The sequence below is a fragment of the Pongo abelii genome, chromosome 18, assembly GCF_028885655.2.
Source record: "Pongo abelii isolate AG06213 chromosome 18, NHGRI_mPonAbe1-v2.0_pri, whole genome shotgun sequence".
Lineage (NCBI taxonomy): Eukaryota > Metazoa > Chordata > Mammalia > Primates > Hominidae > Pongo > Pongo abelii.
The window spans coordinates 22,073,778-22,092,977 of record NC_072003.2 but is presented as its reverse complement, the minus strand read 5'-3'; the positions used below and the strand labels follow the sequence as shown (position 1 = coordinate 22,092,977).

The following is a 19,200-nucleotide window of genomic DNA, read 5'->3' as shown; positions in this document are numbered from 1 at the left end:
TTGCTGTTGGCCCTACATGCCATTTATTTATGTAACATTTCATTGTTTTTCTAAAAATTGTAAAAATAAGAAATGCTTTATAAACAAAAGTCCCAACAACACCCACATGCATCAAGAAAGATGCGAATGTCCCCCCCTCCCAACTTCCACGTCCTAGAAATCACCACTGTCAACACTTTGGTGTTTATCTAGGACTTTGACGCTCTTATCTAGAATTCTGCCTGTGCTTTATGGATATATATTATTACAGAAGCCTAGTTTAGTTTTTACACCATGGGATACTCTTATAAATACTGGGCTGGAGATATTTAAATATGGCCTTTTTTAATGGAGAATCTAGATGGCCCTCTCTTCTCCATGTTATTACACAACTCTACCTCACTCTTTTAATCCATGGCTATTTAATCCATGCCATGGATATAACATCATTTTTCAAACTGCCCCTAACTGGCAGATGTCTGTTTTTGTTTTCTGTTTAATTTTTAATTGTTTATTTTTATTTATTTATTCTTTTTTGAGACAGAGTCTTGTTCTGTCACCCAGGCTGCAGTGCAGCGGTGCATCTTGGCTCACTGCAACCTCCACCTCCTGGGTTCAAGTAATCCTCCTGCCTCAGCCTCCCGAGTAGCTGGGATTACAGGCGCACGCCACCACACTCAGCTAATTTTTGTATTTTTAGTAGGGACGGGGTTTCGCCATGTTGGTCAGGCTGGTATCGAACTCCTGACCTCAAGTGATCCACCCGCCTTGGCCTCCCAAAGTGCTGGGATTACAGGCATGTGCCACCACGCCTGGCCTAATTTTTATTTTTTGTGGGTACATAGTAAGTGTATATATTTATGGGGTACATGAGATGTTTTGATATAGGCATGCAATACATAATAATCACATCATGAAGAATGGAGTATTCATCCCAATTGAAAGATTTTTAAAAGACTTTTTATTCTGAATTAATTACAGACTCGTCAGTAATTGAAAAAAACAGTAGAGAGAAGTCCTGGGTACCCAACACCCAGCTTCTCCCATTTACATAACTATAATGTATTATTAAAGCTAGGAAATTGACACTGGTATAACACAACTAACTAGACAATTTCACCAAGTTTTACATGCATACATTTTAGGGGAAGAAGAGCATGTCTTTGTGTCTAATTCAATGACCATTTTACCAATATATATGGAGTTGGAGAACCACAACCATATTTAACCGCTGGATTTTTTAAGGTGATCTCCAGATTAGGTTATTTATAATTATTTACCCACTTCAAAAGTACAGGAAGAGAGAAGAGAAGTCAGGCCAAGGCTGCATTTCTATTTTAAACATTCTATGGCGCTTTATTATGACAGCCCGAACGGACTAAGACATGCCTTGATTTTTTACCTTGGATTTCAATTTCGATTTGAAATTCTGCAGATGAGATATTCACAACTAAAGGTATTTCTCCTTTCCCTCTCTCACCTGCCTGCCCTGTATATTACCAATTGCTGCAGCCGAACTTTACCGTCCCCTATTTTGAAGTCTTGGCCTCTAATGGATACACACAGCTCTACTCTGCAGGTGACTCATAGTGACCACTATCAAACAGCTTTTAGGCACCCAATTGTCACATGCACCTTTAACACTACCTTCCATACCGACATCAATTCTTCTGCAGTTTGAAAATGATTTTTTTTTTTAACAAGACACTGTATGTCCCTTATTTAAGTGTGCCCAAGAATCAGAGTTTATTATTATTCAGGTGACCTAATTTTTTAATCACTTATTCTAGTGCAATAATGATTTCCTAGAGCTTACTCCCAGGAAAGCTCTATTCCCAGCTTCTGCCATCCTTTGAGATGACTGGGGCTTAAAATAAAAAGAAGACTGCCTTGTGACATGTACCTTTTGTTTTTAATCTGATTTTCCCTTTCGCTAAAATAAGAAAAAAAAAATAAGCGTTCTCATTTCACCACGTCAATCCTGCTTGTGTGTTTCCGTCATTCAGTGGAATACCAAGAAAACAGTCGAGTTCATGGTACCCTTCCCAGAAGCGGGGGACAGCATATGGTTGCTGAAACTATGCTGAGGACCATAGAGAACCAGCAGCAAAATTTCAAACAATCTTCCCCTTATACTGGCTTGATTTAAAATCAATTTACTTAATAAGACTATTCACCTGAAGTACAAGATGTCCCAGTTTTTCTCCTCAGAATTTAGAATCTCAAAAAGTAAAAATGTAAGCAGTGCATACTTATTGAAAAGTTAGAAAAGAGAGATGGGCGGCCGGGCGCAGTGGCTCTTGTCTGTGATCCCAGCACTCTGGGAAGCCGAGGCGGGAGGATCACTTGAGGCCAGGAGTTAGAGATCAGCACGAGATCAACAAGGTGAAACTGCGCCTCTACCGTAAATACAAAAATTAGCTGAGTGTGGTGATGCATGCCTGTAGTCCCAGCTACTCATGAGGCTGAGGCATGAGAATCGCTTGAACCTGGGAGGTGGAGGTTGTAGCGAGCCGAGATTGCACCAGTGCACTCCAGCCTGGGAGACAGAGTGAGACTCTGTCTCAAAGGAAGAAAGAAAAAAAAAACAGATAGGCAAAGAAAAATAAGTTACGATGGTCCCAAATCTCACACTCCAGTGATGTTCTGTCATTTCTCCTTCCCAACTCTCTCGCACAGATATAAAAATCATGTCTGCGAGTACTAAGATGTGGGGCGCTACACTAAGCACTGTAGATACAGTGACTTCTTTGATCCTTGCAACAGACTAGAAAATAGGAATCATTAATATTGCTCCCATTTTACAGATAAAGAGAGAAGACTCAGAGTGGTTAGGAACAAGTTACCTGCTCCCTACTCTATCACAACAGCTGTAACGGAGCTGAGATGCAGACCCAGGCACCCCAACTCCAGAGCCCACACCTGAACACTGGGCCACACTGCCACTTACAGCACACACAGCAATGTGTGTAACTTTCTTTTTGCACTTAGCCATATACCATGAATACCCTTACGTCAGTATGTACAGACCATCAGGAGTCTCCATCATTTTAAATGGCCCCATTAACACCCCACTGAATGCACATACCATAACCAGTCCTCTCTGGTGCTTGCCTCCAATTTTGCACTACTGTGAACAAACCGTGTGTGCATCTCTGTGTGTGTTTATAATGTTTATGCACTCGTCTAACTTACAGGATAAATTCTTAAAAGTGGGATTGCTCAGTTAAAGTCATGTCCTTTTTTTTCTTTTCTGTACAGCTTTCAACATGTGTTGGCAAGATCTAGGAAAAGGCAGATGTCTTTCAACTTTGCTTTGCTCTTTATGTCCTTGTTTTGTAGTCTCTCTTTTCTTTTCAACGATCAAATAAAGACAAGGAAAGCTTCATCCATCACAGTCTTTTTTTTTTTTTTTTTTTTTTTGAGACAGTCTGGCTCTGTTGCCCAGGCTGGAGTACAGTGGTGTGATCTCGGCTCACTGCAACCTCTGCCTCCCAGGTTCAAGCGATTCTCTGCCTCAGCCTCCTGAGTAGCTGGCACTACAGGCACAAACCACCACGCACAGTTAATTTTTGTATTTTTTGTAGAGACAGGGTCTCTACAAAAGACCGGCCTGGGCAACATAGTGAAACTCCATCTCTACAAAAAAATACAAAAAATTAGCCAGGCATGGTGATATATACCTATATATCCATGTTAGCCAGGCTGGTCTCGAACTGCTGGCCTGAAGTGAACTGCCCATGTCAGCCTCCCAAAGTGCTGGGATTACAGGCATGAGCCACCGTGCCCGGCCTATCACAGTCTTCATGACAGTTTGAATTGGTGTTCTACTAAAACTGCTTCTCAGTCTTGGAAAAGAAAAAAAATATGTGTCTGCTATGATTCTGATGTCACTTCAATTCCTGACAATACTTCAACTGGCAAAAAAGAAAAGAAAAATAATCTTATAAAAGAAATTAAGCATCTGAGTTTTGTTTTCCTTCCATAAAATACCTGCTCTACAGACTTTACTGGATTATTATAAACGCAAAAGGGGTACATGAAGGTAAGTGAAGAGGCAATAAGGCTTGTTGGCCCTGGAGCCCAATTCTATGGGTTTGTATCAAGTCACCAACCATCTTCCTTTTTTTTCTTTTTTAATGAGACAGTGTCTTGCTCTGTCACTCAGGCTGGAGTGCAGTAGTACAATCACAGCTCATTGTAGCCTTGAACTCTGGGGCTCAAGTGGTCCTCCCACCTCAGCCTCCAGAGTAGCTGGGACTATAGGCATATATCACCGTGTCTGGCTAATTTTTTGTAATTTTTGGAGAGATGGAGTTTTGCTATGTTTCCAAGGCTGGTCTCAAACTCCTAAAATCAAGTGATCCTCCCACCTTGGCCTTGCAAAGTGCTGGGATGACAGATATGAGCCACCACACCCAGCCACCAACTGCTTTCTAGCTGTGTGGCCTCACTTAGGTACATGGCCTCTGGAGCCACCACATTCCCCTCCCACACTTGTTAAAATGGGACAGTCTCAGAAAAGCACTCAGCACAGAACCAGCCACCACGGCAAGCCCTCTATAAAGGCTGGCTAGTGCTAACATTGCTATAGCTGTTATGAAAGGGTCCCGTTAACATTAAAGGGCACAGCAGGCAGGGGCTGTCACTATACAGGAGGTGAGCGTCACACTGAAGCCACCTGGCAGTTACCTCGGGGGCATGGTAGGAGATGCACTGGAAGATCCAGTCCATGGCAGGCGGGTACAAGGGGAGGTATGATGGGAGCTCCACTCCTTGGACCACCAGCTGGTTCTGGACCGTATCCCCATGAATCTACAGGAGGCCAAACAAACACTTAGAAAAGGAGGGGAAAAATCAAACAACAAACAAAACACACACAACTCACAGACTGTGCATACTTGTAAGCATGTGGACGGCCCTGAGAGAAATAGCCTGGTTTCTCAGTTGTTTTTTTTTTAAACCAAAAAAAAACACAGAAAGTTTCTCATGTCACCAAGCTGAGCTGTTTTGGGAATGAGCGCTGTGGAAAGCAGGAACCTGATAAAAATGGAGCCAGCAGATGCTCAGAAGCAAGGCTGATCGACTGGAGACGTTTCCTGTTAACACATGCATATTAACTTTCTCTGCTTATTCAGTACAATCAACACATTTTAATTGTCTACAACAGAAGCTAGTGTAATTTTCCAGGGCTTGCACATTTAAAGAGCTTTAAGGCATTCTCAACTTGGAAAACCAACTGGGTTTTGTGAATTTGCTATCATAGAACTGTTATATCGATGAGCTATTCTGATAGTGTTCTCTTACCTGTTTGAACGTAAGGAGGAAGTCAAAAAAGTTCTTATTTAGGGTTTCTTTGAGATGTGGGGCCACTTCCATTCCCACCTGCAGCCAGACAAATGGAAAAACTAGTTGCAAATAATAACTATAGTATGATTTTATTTTTGGAAATTAAAAAATATATATACCTATGTTTATAGACATAGAAAAAGTCCAGAAAATTATTATTATTATTATTATTTTGAGATGGAGTCTCGCTCTGTTGCCAGGCTGGAGTGTAGTGGGTGCGATTTCAGCTGACTGCAACCACCGACTCCCTGGTTCAAGGGATTCTCCTGCCTCAGCCTCCCGAGTAGCTGGAATTACAGGCATGTGTCACCACGCCCGGCTGATTTTTGTATTTTTAGTAGAGATGGGGTTTCACCACATTGGCCAGGATGGTCTTGATCTTTTGACCTCATGATCTGCCCACCCTGGCCTCTCAAAGTGCTGGGATTACAGGTGTGAGTCATAGCGCCCAGCCTATTTTTTTTTTTTTCCTTATCTGTTTTTTGTTTTGTTTTGAGACGGAGTCTTGCTCTGTTGCCCAGGGTGGAGTGCAGTGGCACGATCTTGGCTCACTGCAACCTCCACTTCTCGGGTTCAAGCAATTCTCCTGCCTCAGCCTCCCAAGTAGCAGGGATTACAGGCATGTGTCACGACACTTGGCTAATTTTTTGTATTTTTAGTAGAGACGGGGTTTCACCATGTTGGCCAGGCTGGTCTCAAACTCCTGACCTCAGATGATCTGCCTGCCTCGGCCTACCAAAGTGCTGGGATTACAGGTGTGAGCCACCATGCCCAGCCTGTTTTCTTTTTCAATAAACATGTATTGCTTTTATAGGAAAGACCACAGAAGCTACTTTTAATAAAAAAGGGCAATATTTGCAGAAATCATCTTTGCCCTTCCCCAAAGGTATTGAATGTATTTCTGAACAGATGACCAAGAGAACAAATCAATACAGAACTAAAAAGGAATGTACTCTCAAGATTGTGTATACAATAAAAAAAAAAAAGATAAACACACATGTGGTTGTACTTATTAGATGAAGCACAAAGATTACGGTACGTGAGAGAGTCAGCTTGAATACCAGATGTGGTGCTGCCCCCGTTACATGTTTAGTTAAAAGCTATACAAATCCATTCTTTGCAAGGCAGAGATAAGAGCAGACATAAATTTTAATACATTTTATGCAATTTTATATAAGATGAGCATGAAGTGTAACAATGCTATAATCCACTGGGTCCTGACTTCATTGTTAAAAAACAGACAGTAACATTTCTAGCTGAAGAAATTTACTAATCATAGAGAAGGTGCCAGTACTGGGGTTAGATGGAAAAGTAGAGGGATGAGCTACGGAGGGGAGTTCATAGGTTTAAAACACAACATCACAGCGTTTCTTAAACTGAGCTCCTCAGAAACGCTTCATTTCCAAATTGCTGCTTAACCGCAAAAACAACTTCGTAGGCTAGGCTGCAGTGGCTCACACCTATAATCCCAGCACTTTGGGAGGCCCAGGTGGGCCAATCACTTGAGGTTAGGAGTTTGAGACCAGCCTGGCCAACATGGTGAAACCCTGTCTCTACTAAAAACACAAAAATTAGCCGGGCGTGTGGCGAACGCCTGTAGACCCAGCTACTTGGGAGGTTGAGGTGGGAGGATCGCTCGAACCCGGGAGGTGGTGGTTGCAGTGAGCAAGACTGTGCCACTGCACTCCTGCCTCTTCAAATGGGGAGAGATTTCTCCCACTCACCTTCCACTACCCGGAGGTCATGATGGGTAACAATAATAATGTTTTTCAGATGGCATTTGAGAACCACCAGGGCGTTAAATTCCAAGAGCAGCTCTGTGACTGCTGGGTACAGGAAGTGCTGTTTTCAAGGACAAGCACATAGATTAAATATATATATATATGCTAACAAGAAATATCGGATCCAGTTCTACAGTGTTCTCATTCTCCTTCCACTTAATCATATTGTAGAAAAGACAATAATTATCTGTTAGGTGACAGCAAAGGCTGGCCTGGTGGCTGAGCCATGGAGATGAGCTGAAGCGGCTGTGAGTTAGGAGTTAATCATACCTTCCTTTAATAAACAGCTTCAAGCTCCCCCCACGCTCTACCCACTCAGATCTTTTGTTTTCTGTTTTTCTCTTCTCATCGGGCCAAATGAGCAGCTTGGATATCTGCTTGGGTCTAAAAGATTTCTACCCAGAGCAGCAAGGGTATTGCTCATGATTCCCATCTGCTGTTTCGGCCTGCCCAGCATTCATCCCCCCCATTGCTGGTATCAGCAAATTAGATTTGTCTCTGGGGAATCAAACCTTCCTCCGGGACCATGAGGTTTGTGGTGGAGCTAGATCCACCTCACCCTGAGCTCCACGCAAGGGCATGTGACCCAGTCAGTAAGCACCCAGACACCAACCCCAGACCCCAACCCACGGCCACATGACTAGTCCAGGGGTGGACAAGCAACCGGAGGTAATCCACTAAGAATCAGCCCTGAGGCTCTGGCTAGATCTACTGGCTAGAAGACACACTTTCCAATAAGGTTCCTAAGGCGGTAGGATGGAAGCCAGAGGCCGCTATGGGCCATCGTATAAAAAAAGCAAGCCACAGAATGAAGCCAACTCAAAGAACAACAGAGCTGAGTGATGTGGGGAGAGGCTGATTCTTGACAGCACCCTTTGAGGGCCTGCATCCAGCCATGCCTGCACTACTCCTGGCCTCTCCAGACACTGGCCAGTAAGTTCCTATTTTTGCTTAAAGTAGTATGAACTGGGTTTTTGCCACTTGCAACTGAAAGAAATCTTACTAACACACAGGCTCTTTTTGTTTGTTTGTTTGTTTGAGGCAGTCTTGCTCTGTCACCCAGGCTGGAGTGCAGTGGCACGATCTTGGCTCACTGCAACCTCTGCCTCCTGGGTTCAAGTGATTCTCATGCCTCAGCCTCCTGAGTAGCTGGGACTACAGGCGTGTACCACCACACCTGGCTAATTTTTTATATTTTTTAGTAGAGAAAGGTTTTTGCCATGTTGGCCAGGCTGGTCTTGAACACCTGACCTCAAGTGATTTGCCCGCCTCGGCCTCCCAAAATGCTGGGATTACAGGCATGAGCCACCGCGCTTGGTCTCTCTTACTCTTTTAATGTTAAAGAGACTTTTAGAAACTACCCAACCAGGGGAATCAATGCATTGCCTGGACTGACAAAAATGATTTCAACAGACGTAGGGCACTCTACTACCAATCTTGCTGGGGGGTCTGCTCTGTCCTCTGCATCTTCTCCTCATCGTCACCGTGTTTCAAGTTGCATCTGCCATTCAAAGGCCCTTTATATGTAACAAACATGATTGTGTACCCTAACTCACGTATCTGATCTCAAACATTAAAAGGGAACAGGCTTGCAAAAAATACATACTTCCCCACATTCTGATTTCTCTTTAATAACCAGAATTATTTGCATAAGAGACTTAGAATCATTAGCATGATTCTAAGTCTTTATCACCAGGTCTCCGATATCAGGCCTTATTCAAATGATGTCAAGGTGTGTTCAAAGCATTTGCTATGTTCTACAAGGCGAAAGGCAGCAGAGAAGAAATACATACACAAGGCTGGGCACGGGGGCTCACACCTGTAATCCCAGCAATTTTGGGAGGCCGGGGAAGGCAGATCACCTGAAGCGAGGAGTTCAAGACCAGCCTGGCCAACATGGTGACACCCCGTCACTACTAAAAATACAAAAAGTAGCTGGGCATGGTGGCAGGTGCCTGTAATCCCAGCTACTGGGGAGGCTGAGACATGAGAATTGCTTGAACCCAGGAGACAGAGGTTGCAGTGAGCTGAGATTGTACCACTGCACTCCAGCCTGGGCAACAGAGTGAGACTCTGGTGCAAAAAAACAAAACAAAACAAAAAAAGGCCGGGTGTGGTGGCTCATGCCTGCAATCCCAGCACTTTGAGAGGCCGGGGCAGGCAGATCACGAGGTCAAAAGATTGAGACCATCCTGGCCAACATGGTGAAACCCCGTCTCTACTAAAAATACGAAAATTAGCTGGGCGTGGTAGCACACACCTGGAGTCCCAGCTACTTGGGAGGCTGCAGCAAAAGAATTGCTTGAACCTCGGAGGCAGAGGTTAGAGTGAGCTGAGATCACACCACTGCACTCCAGCCGGGCGACAGAGCGAGACTCCATCTCAAAAAAAAAAAAAAAAGGAAAAAGAAATATGCAAACAATATCTTTGCATCTCTCCCAGAGGATGTGGCATTGTGTTCTGTGCACAGTAGGGCCTCAGCAAACACTGACTTTGGAGGAGTATTCAAGCTTTAATATATTCAAAAGTTGTCCTTGGAAACACACCTGATATCTCTGGATGGAAAATCCCCCCCAGGTTTCAAGCAGTGGGCGACGCATACACACTTTGGCCTCTGCTGCAAAGAGGGAAGAGGATGCCCTTAAACAAAAAGCTTTTTCTTTCATTCTCAGTATCAAGAAACAGACCTATAAAAAGTGCCCTTCCTAATGGATATCTGCTCCTCACTCTGAGGGCACTGACTTAGTTTTTCATGACACTTGAGAGACCACAGGGCTTCCGACATTTGCTGCCTGTCATGCAGAAGAGGCAAATTACAGGCTACATGTTCTCGCCTTCTGATTTAATAAGGCGCAAACTCATGGGGGAGGCTCTAACTGCAGCTTTGTCCTCAAGGAAGTCTGGGGCTTATCAGGTGCAATGATCCCTCTCTAAGGATGTGCAATATTGATGGGATGATAGGGAAGATTCTCATTGCTGGGGGAGTCCTGACAGAGGCAAAGCCCCTATGTGAGCTGAAGAAAACTATGGAGAGACCATATACTGGCCGGGCGCAGTGGCTTACGCCTGTAATCCCAGCACTTTGGGAGGCCAACGTGGGCAGATCACTTGAGGTCAGGAGTTCAAGACCAGCCTGGCCAACATGGTGAAACCCCATCTCTACTAAAAATACAAAAATTAGATGGGCGTGGTGGCGAACACCTGTAATCTCAGCGACCCAGGAGGCTGAGACAGAAGAATCATTTGAACCCAGGAGGTGGAGGTTGCAATGAGCCGAGATGGCGCCACTGCACTCCAGCCTGGGCGACACAGTGAGACTCCATCTCCAAAAAAAAGAAGGAACATACAGCCTCCATTGGTTACATTTTTCCATATACAAAAAACTTAATAGCTTAGCTGAAGCCTCACGGTGCTTTAAAGCAGGGCATGGACAAGTAATTTCTAATCAGTCCCTCTATCCCCTTTCACAGCAGCCACCTAAGCCAGGCCACACAGACCCTGAGGCCTGCCATCATGTGGGACACTGCTCCCCTGCCAAGCAGAAAACTAATAAAGTAATCAAAGTCAAGACAAAGGAAGAGCATGTTTGAAGTCAATGAAAAGCAACCTGTTAGCCCAAAGGCCCTGGGAACTTCCTTCCCAGCAAGAACTGAGAAACAATTAATTCTGAAAACCAGTTCATTTGTAAGAAGATGACCTTAAACATCCCCTAATTAGAGCTATGGTAAGTTGGTCTACTTTAAAATTAATTTTTAAAAGAAACCCTACAGTTCTACTTTCTGTGGCAGAGCCATGATCTAAAATTAGCCGCTAATAAAGTCCTTCTCTCAATGACTTGTGGGGTGGTGGTGAAGGAGGGCCCTGTGTGAACATTCAAGGAGACGGGCGGCAGCCGTGCTGTCAAGGGCCGTGACTCGCATGGCCTACCCGGCACAGGTAGGCACGGGCATAAACCGACACCAGCGGGTCTCCGATCCCTCTGATCATGCATGTCAACCGGGGCAGGCACTCTGAAATTCCCCTGTGAGAGACAAAAAAAGGCCAGCATTATATTCAACGTGAGAACTCGCTGTTCTTTTATTTTTAAAATAAAGATAAAAACTTCCTAAATTTCAGGGAGGGGGGGAAGAAAAATCAAGTTTCAGTAACAAACCAAGGTCAAAGTTTCAGTTTTCTAAGGCAATGTAACAACAGTCTTTCTCTTCTGATACAATTCATTCATTGAATGATTTCTTTCATTGTTATCGTTTGCTCAGTGGTAGAGGCTAACCACATTTTTTCCCCAGTCGAGGTCACATTTATTTTATTAATTTTAACAGTTTTTGTCTTCAATTATTTTCCATCAACTGGGCACCCTTTGATCTTCTCTCCACATCTATTTTCGTTTGCCACAGATTTACTGTCCCGTATCCTGTTCCTTCTGTGAATCTCAGGCTGGCATCTGACATCCTCCAACCGCCAACAATGTGAATTACAATTTATTTCTCCTGCAACGTATGTCTTCCCTCTGCCTAAGGCATTATCCTCCTCCAACTGGTGAGGCAAAATAACTGTTTCTTCAGCACCCATGTTATTTCCCCAAACTACTCCAGGCATCCCTAGATCCAAATCCAACACATTTGAGATACATTCTAAATCCAATCAGAAGAGCTATCTGTGAAGCACCATGAATCAGTCACTCCCAGGCTTCAAGGAATTTATTATCTAGCTATCTAACATGACTCAGCATTTCACCTGCTCTGCAGAAAGCAGATCTGGGTCCCCCATGTCCCGTAACTATTCTCAAAACATTGTGATAAATTGAGTAGCACGGACCTAAGCCACTAAGGGCAAAGGCTTCTGCTTCTGACATCATTTTCATCATCATCAACAGCAGCAGCCAACACGGAGGACAGGCCCACCGTGTGCCAGGTGTGACTCCCATTGTTGCATGTGTGACCCAAAGGATCCCTTCAGATCTCTTCTTAGGGTCATGTTCCCAGGACACGGAGCCTGAGGTTCTGAGGCTGTAAATAACTTGCTCAAGACCATACAGCTAGTACCAGTACAGCTAAGATTAAAATCCAATTGAGCTGATCTTCCATGACCTCCTCAACCAACTTCTCCAGGCTTGAGTTTTCCTCTCCCTAATATGGGGATTAGGATGGTGTCTCTACTTCATTCAGTTTTCATTTGGATTCAATGAGAAAAAGCACAGAAGGTGCTTAACACACATTAAGTACTCAGTGAATAATGGCTACTATTACATTGCCATTACTATCTGTGTACACACGGGAGATTTTTAGAAATTTTATGGTTCTAGATTTTACCGAAGAGCCTTACGTTTTGGAGAGGAATTTGTTACATTTCAGGATGGATGCCTCCACGTAACTACAAAAACATCCTGTTAAGGAAGATGTTTTCCAGAAGGTCTACTCCTTATGGAGAAAAGACTAAACTATCCACGAATAGAAGTAGGCAGGTCTTAGGAGACGGGGACCACAGTGGCCCTCAACAATCCAGCGAACTAAAGTAGCTTATGGTTTCTACATATGGTTTTCAAAGTTTCATACTTATTTAAAATAAATTGTGGAAAATGTCACACGTTGATTCATAGTTGCATGCTGAAATATAAACTGGGTTTTGAGCATTTCTAATCAATGCTTTATGGGGAAAGAAAGAACTTTAGATAACTAAGATGCAATTTATGTATAAGTCAAATTCTCTGTTCTTCAATATTGGCATTTGCCCTGCAAAGCTTGACCCTGTTCCTTCAAGTTCTTGGAATCAGAGAAAACACAAATATGAAGCATTTTAATTGAGAGAATTAAGGTGAGAATGTTCCTCAAGGAAACGCGTGCTTGACACATGGCATCGTATTCAAAGTAAAAGACAAAAAACTGGAAAGAGCAAGAGTCCAAGAGTTTCTACAATGTGGCTTGCCCTGTATGTGTTTTCAGGCTAGCAACCGTAACAGGACCAAACTTTCAATAAGAACGTCAGGGTATCCAATCACATGGCTTCTATTAACAGTACAACTCTTTTAGCCTATCTTTAAAATCATCAGACAGAAAAAAAAAAAAAAAAAAAAGGATACAATCTTGGAATGAGTTCCCTGATGGAGGCAATCTTGAAAAACCAATTTAGGCATGTTTCCTTGGCCGTGTCATTTGCATTCTCTGGAGAAAAGTGATCTGTAATACAAAAACAAGACCCATCAGCCCTCCTAAATCTCAGGATCTGTGTGAGTCCCCTGATGGAAACACATTACCCTGGAGCAGAAAAGGGGGTGACTCAGCCTGTGTCTTTCCTTCCAAATATCACTATTAGGAAGTAACTGATGATAACAATAGTTGACACAAACACAGGCTTTCTAAGTGCCAAGTGTCGTTTGCAGTGCTTTACAGATAGCTCACCTGATCCCATATAGCAACCCTCTGAGGTATGTACTTTTATTATCTTATTTTACAGATGCAGAGACCAAGGCACAGAGGAATGTAGTGACTCACCCAAGGCACACAGCAAGCAAATTTAAGAGTTAGAATTCAACCCAGGCACTCTGGCCCTGCGGCCGACATTCTTAGCCACTGCCTCTAATATAATCCAGAGCTTCTTGGTTACCTACCAGTAACTATGACAACACTGTTGAGAATTCCAGATGCTTTACGGACCTGCGACTGCAACATGAAATGTGATCTAAGCTTTTGCTCTACACATCACAGTGGGCCAGAGGAAGGTAAAGCAAGGCCCCTGAGGTGAGAAACCAGCCAGAATTATGTTGCCGGCTCACGACTGCCTCCAAGACCAGTCATCTGGTGAAACTGCCAGTTTACTCCATTAGCTATTCTCTTCCTCTTTAATAAAAGAACTCGCGTTTTCCTGCAGGGCACAGGGCCATCCTTGCAGCTAGGTGTGGTCACGTGGGTCAAGTTCTGGTCCCAGGATATATAAATAGAAGGGCAACTTCTGAGAAGTATCTTTAAGGGAGGGGGCTTGCCTTCCCTCACTCCTTCTTCCTGCTCACTGAGTGGAATGCAGACATGACAGCTGGAACCTCTGCAGCCATAATGACCATGAGAGCAACAAGACAGAAGTGAGGATCCTTGGTACCAGGGGCTAGCTGGCCCATCAGCCCTGACCTTCATTACTGTTGAGTTTTCTGGAACTGGTACCCAAGCTTGATTTTGACATACATATTTTTAAACAGCAGAAATTTATTTCTCACAGTTCTGGACTTGACATACATCTTAAGGAAAGGAAGAGAATATGGAGAAATGAAAGAAAAAACACAAAACTTACCAACACCATGAAGGCCATTGTTAGCCTCTCACATGGAAATGATTTCGGCAAAGATTAGAGCTCTATCCCACCACTGGATGTTTTATACTTTTAGGATTAATTCAAACAGGGAGAAGCTGGCCAGGCACAGTGGCTCACGCCTGTAGCCCCAGCTACTTGGAAGGCTGAGGTGGGAGGATCAATAGAGCCCAGGAGTTTGAGGCTGCAGTGAGCTACGATCGAGCCACTGCACTCCAGCCTGGGCAGAGCGAGACAGAGTAAGACAGAGCAAGACCTTATTTATTTATTCTCTAAAAAATGAATAAATAAATTAAAAGGGAGAAGTTAATTACTTTAGAATATAGCAAATGATTCTTAGCTTGTTGGCTTTCATCCTGTTTTGCAATGAGTCATTTTCATCCCTGATTCTGTCATTTGGTAGTATATGAAGGTGATCAAAATTCCCACAGAATCAGCAAAAAAAGATAAACCTCTAGGTACTTCTCTAGCAGAGAACAGTCACTAATCACAACTGTAGATATTTTGAAATTGCAATCTCCTCACTCTATTTTTGGATGTCTGGCATGCTTCACTCACTTGAGAACTATTTGCTTACCATTTTCAAAAGGATGGGAAATGACCATTTTCCCCTTTCCAGCCTAGATCTCTACACACGAAGTAACTTTTTTTTCTACTTTCAAGAGATCCAGACAGGAAAAGATAGCAGTTATTCTCACATTCATTTGTCAATCTTCTCTTTGGGGAGAGGGAAGAGCAGTGTTAATTTCCCTTCATATGACTGAATCTTGTGGCTTAAAATCCAAAAGCAAAAATAGGTCTCTGAGGTCACCTACAAAATCTCTCACTGTCTAGTTGAAGGAACTGAGATTCGGCAAAGGCTAAAACAAACTGGTTCAGGTTGCCTGAGAGTTGGAAATCAGGCTAAAGGCAGGCTGCCCTGCATACACACATTGACTACAAGCTATACGACAATCTGCATACACCAATACAGAATCTTTAGGCTTTCCTTCCAGCTCAAGAGATAATTTAGGAAAAGGATTATGTTATGCGGGACTTTAAGATCTTACAGAAAACTAAATATTATATTCCTTTACTTCACGTGCTCAACACAAACGCCTTAAGGGCCAACTAAAGATGGTGTTCTAGGCTTTGGGGAGATAACAGTGCACAAGGTAGATCCTATCTTCATGAAACTTACATTCCAGTGGGGTGAGACAAATGATAAACAGGAAAGAGAATAAGCAGGCAAACAAATAAGATAATATCTAACAGCAGTAAGTACTATTAAAGATACTAAACTAGGTATTGGAATAAAGAGTGACTTGAGTGAGATTTAGGGGAAGGGGCTCATTAGATGCAGTGGTCAGAGAAGGCTCCCACAGAGGCGGCATTTGAGCTGAGCCCTGAATTACGAAAGGGAGCCTGCCATGCCTAGATGTGGAAGAAATATATTCCAGGGAGAGAAAACAGCAAGTGCAAGGCCCTGAGGTAGGTATAACCTCACTATGGTCAAAGAACAAAAAGCAAGCCAATTTGCTGAGCAGAAAGGGGTGCAGCCAGCATCACAAGCCAGTTCATACAGGGCTGAAGCCTTGGTGAGGAGTTTGAGAGTTTTTCTAAACATAATGGAAACCCCCTGAAGGGTTCTGAGCACAGGAATGGCAATGACATGACATGGTTTAGACTGTAGCACTTGGGCTGCTACATGGGGACTCCTTCAAAATCTGGAAATTAATTCAGAAGACGCTTCAATATAACAAAGAACAGAGATTCTCTTTCTAGCTCCCACTTATTTTTCTTTTATGGTGCTGCTTTTTTTTAAACCTGAACTTCTGTGGGTATTTTAAGAGGAGGCAAGAGACCAATGAGTCTAGTTCTTTCATTTATTTGCCAAGTCTCTACCCTAGCAGTGAGAGGTCTCTTTATGTAACAGTGTTATAGGGATTGGCACCATCTTAGTTAGCATGTGCTGGAAAGGCCAGGTCAGTTAAGGCCACTGCTTATCCCGATGTGGCCCACATCAGCCACAGGGGAAAACTGAAGATGGGAATGCTGAGAAGATGGTGATGGGAACCATAATACAATAAACCCAAATTATCTCTCCCAAGCTAGAAATAAAATGATTTGAATTCTCAGAGTCGATGGCCTCTTTATGCATAAGCTGGATTAAGAACTGTTGGGAAAAAATGACCACATCTAGTAGTGTGTGCTTTTCATGAACCCAAAAGACACTGTATATTTCTCAACTCCGAAGAGCTATACCTTAGTTAAAATTCCTGAAGGCAAAGGGCTCAAGTATGAAATTCACCCAACAGAACTTGATTTAAATGGAAAGAATGAGTACAAATGCCACCAAATTTCTCTTCACACATAATCTCTTTGGGCAGAATTCTGCAAAGGAGATTTCTAAAGCTTTCATGATAATTATACTTAAGAGTCATTTCTTAGATCACCAACAACTTTGAAAAACATAATCTACTGTTCTTTTCAGGTTCTTGGAACTGGAGCGAACACAAGCAGATGAAGATTTTAGCTAAAAGGAAAACAAACAATGATATCATTTAAAGAAAAAAAAACAAATGATTTGTTTTACTCAAGGTCAAAAATAGTTATTTGGAGAGGGAAGAATTTTAGTGATAAAAGTGCTATAATTAACATATCTAAACAACAACTGATCTGTTGTTTTGAACTTTTAAGTTTAGGCAAGGAGTTAGTTATTAGTAATTTTTCCTTAATTGGCCCTAAAATGTTGTTTGTATAGTCACTGAAGACTGGGAGAAAGGAAGATTATTGCAGTAGAGGCAAACTCAAATGCTTCTGGGGGCCAGGCAGGTAAATATGAAAATTTTTAAGAGGTTGGGTATACAACAATAGGAAGAACTAGAGCCTGTATCAAAAGTCATTTTTTTTAAAATGCTGTTGTTGCCAAAAAAACAAAAACAAAAACAAAAAAAACCCTATTTTGGTTCAGTCCCACCTGTCGGATCAAGTTTGCTGCCAATGGTATAGCATGCTACATGCTGGCCAGTGTGAATTAAATAAATGGATTCGGCTGGGCGTGGTGGCTCATGCCTGTAATCCCAGCACTTTGGGAGGCCAAGGTGGGTGGATCACCTGAGGTCAGGAGTTGAAGACCAGCCTGGCCAACATGGTGAAACCCCATCTCTACTAAAAATACAAAAATTAGCTGGGTGTGGTGGTGCACACCTGTAATCCCAGCTACTTGGGAGGCTGAGGCAGGAGAATCGCTTGAACCCAGGAAGCGGAGGTTGCAGTGAGCCGAGATTGTGTCATTGCCCTCCAGCCTGGGCAACAAGAGTGAAACTCCGTCTCAAAAATAAATAAATAAACAGTTCAGATTTCCCAAATCCTCAAGCCAGCGGAGAAGGCCTTTCCTTTCCACTTGGGCTGGCCTCTGCCTGCCTTTCCCAGATCACTGCCTCCAACCCTGAGATGGCCAGAACATGGGAAGAGCTGCTGAAAAAACATCATCACAGGTGTGACACAGTGGCATGGAGGGTCCCAAAGAAAAACCACGTGAGCCACATTAAAAAGGTCAAAAACTGGGGAAATTAATTTTAATCATGTACTTGAACCCGATTCATCCAGAATACCATTTCAACATGTAATCAACATAAACACTATTAGTGAGCTACTTTACCGTCTTTTACTTGTACTGAGTCTTTGAAATCCGGTGTCTTTTTTAATAGTTACGTTGCATCTCAATTTGGACTGGCCACATCTCAAGCGCTCAAGAACAACACATGGCCAGTGGCTGCTGTACTGGACAACGTAGATGCAGCACTAAGAAAGAGCAAGGCTCTCAGCAGCTGATGGCAGGGCCCTGGGCAAGACTCTTCCGTACTGGGTCTGCCCATCTCTGATGAAACAAGATGGGCCCTAAAAGCACTTCGAGACCTAAAAAGCCTTCAAGACCTAAAGCACTTCGAGACTTAAAAAACCTAAAAGCCTGTTGAGTTCTGTCTCTTTCTTTCTGACAAATGTGCACATTAAATAGTATTAAAAAGACAGGCCAAGCACAGTGGCTCATGCCTATAATCCCAGCACTTTGGGAGGCTAAGGTGGGAGGACTGCTTGGGCCCAGAAGTTTGAGAGCAGCTTGGGCAACATAGGGAGACCCCATGTCTACAAAGATGAAAAAGTAAAAATATTAAATAGAAAAAAAAAAAAGGGACGGGCATGGTTGCTCATGCCTATAATCCCAGCGCTTTGGGAGGCCGAGGCAGATGAATCACTTGAGGTCAGGAGTTTGAGACCAGCCTGGCCAACATGGTAAAAACCCTACCTCTACTAAAAATACAAAAATTAGCCAGGTGTGGTGGCAGGCACCAGTAGTCCCAGCTACTGAGGAGGGTAAAGCAGGAGAATTGCTTGAATCCGGGAGGCGAAGGCTGCAGCGAGCTGAGATTGTGCCACTGCCCTCCAGCCTGGGTGACAGAGCAAGAGTACATCTCAAAAAAAATAAATAAAGATAAATAGATCGATTGATGGACAGATAGGAAGCAGAAGGAGAGAGAAAAGGAGAGGATGGGAGAGGAGGAGGAGGGAGAGGAAAAGAGAGAAGGGGAGGGAGAGAGGAATGAAGGAAGAATATAGCTCAGGTTACAGGTTACTGTCACAAACACTTTCTATTCACCTCCTAGGAAGCCCCACTGCAGGAGCAGAGGGAAGTGGAGCGGCAATGGAGCAAGCTGGTTGCTCTAGCTTGGACAGATGAGAACGTTTCCTCATAGCAGTGCTCGGAAGTTAAAAAGAGGAATAAAGGCAAAGGATGCTGCAGCTGAGAGTCCTG

At 43.3% G+C, this 19,200-nt stretch overlaps 1 protein-coding gene across 2 annotated transcripts in view; it reads right to left on the bottom strand.

Moving 5' to 3' along the window:
- The window catches only part of VPS35L (VPS35 endosomal protein sorting factor like), a 145,166-nt gene that overhangs the window by 79,416 nt on the left and 46,550 nt on the right, over positions 1–19,200 (bottom strand). Inside the window, exons 1-6 of one of the 2 annotated variants that reach the window (XM_054533148.1) lie at positions 13,186–13,288; positions 12,432–12,479; positions 11,037–11,130; positions 9,656–9,726; positions 5,287–5,364; positions 4,672–4,794 (exon numbers count right to left, since the gene is read on the bottom strand). In XM_054533148.1, the coding sequence (XP_054389123.1) occupies positions 4,672–4,794; positions 5,287–5,364; positions 9,656–9,726; positions 11,037–11,100 (336 nt within the window). In that variant the 5' untranslated portion in view covers positions 11,101–11,130; positions 12,432–12,479; positions 13,186–13,288. 2 annotated transcript variants of the gene reach the window in all.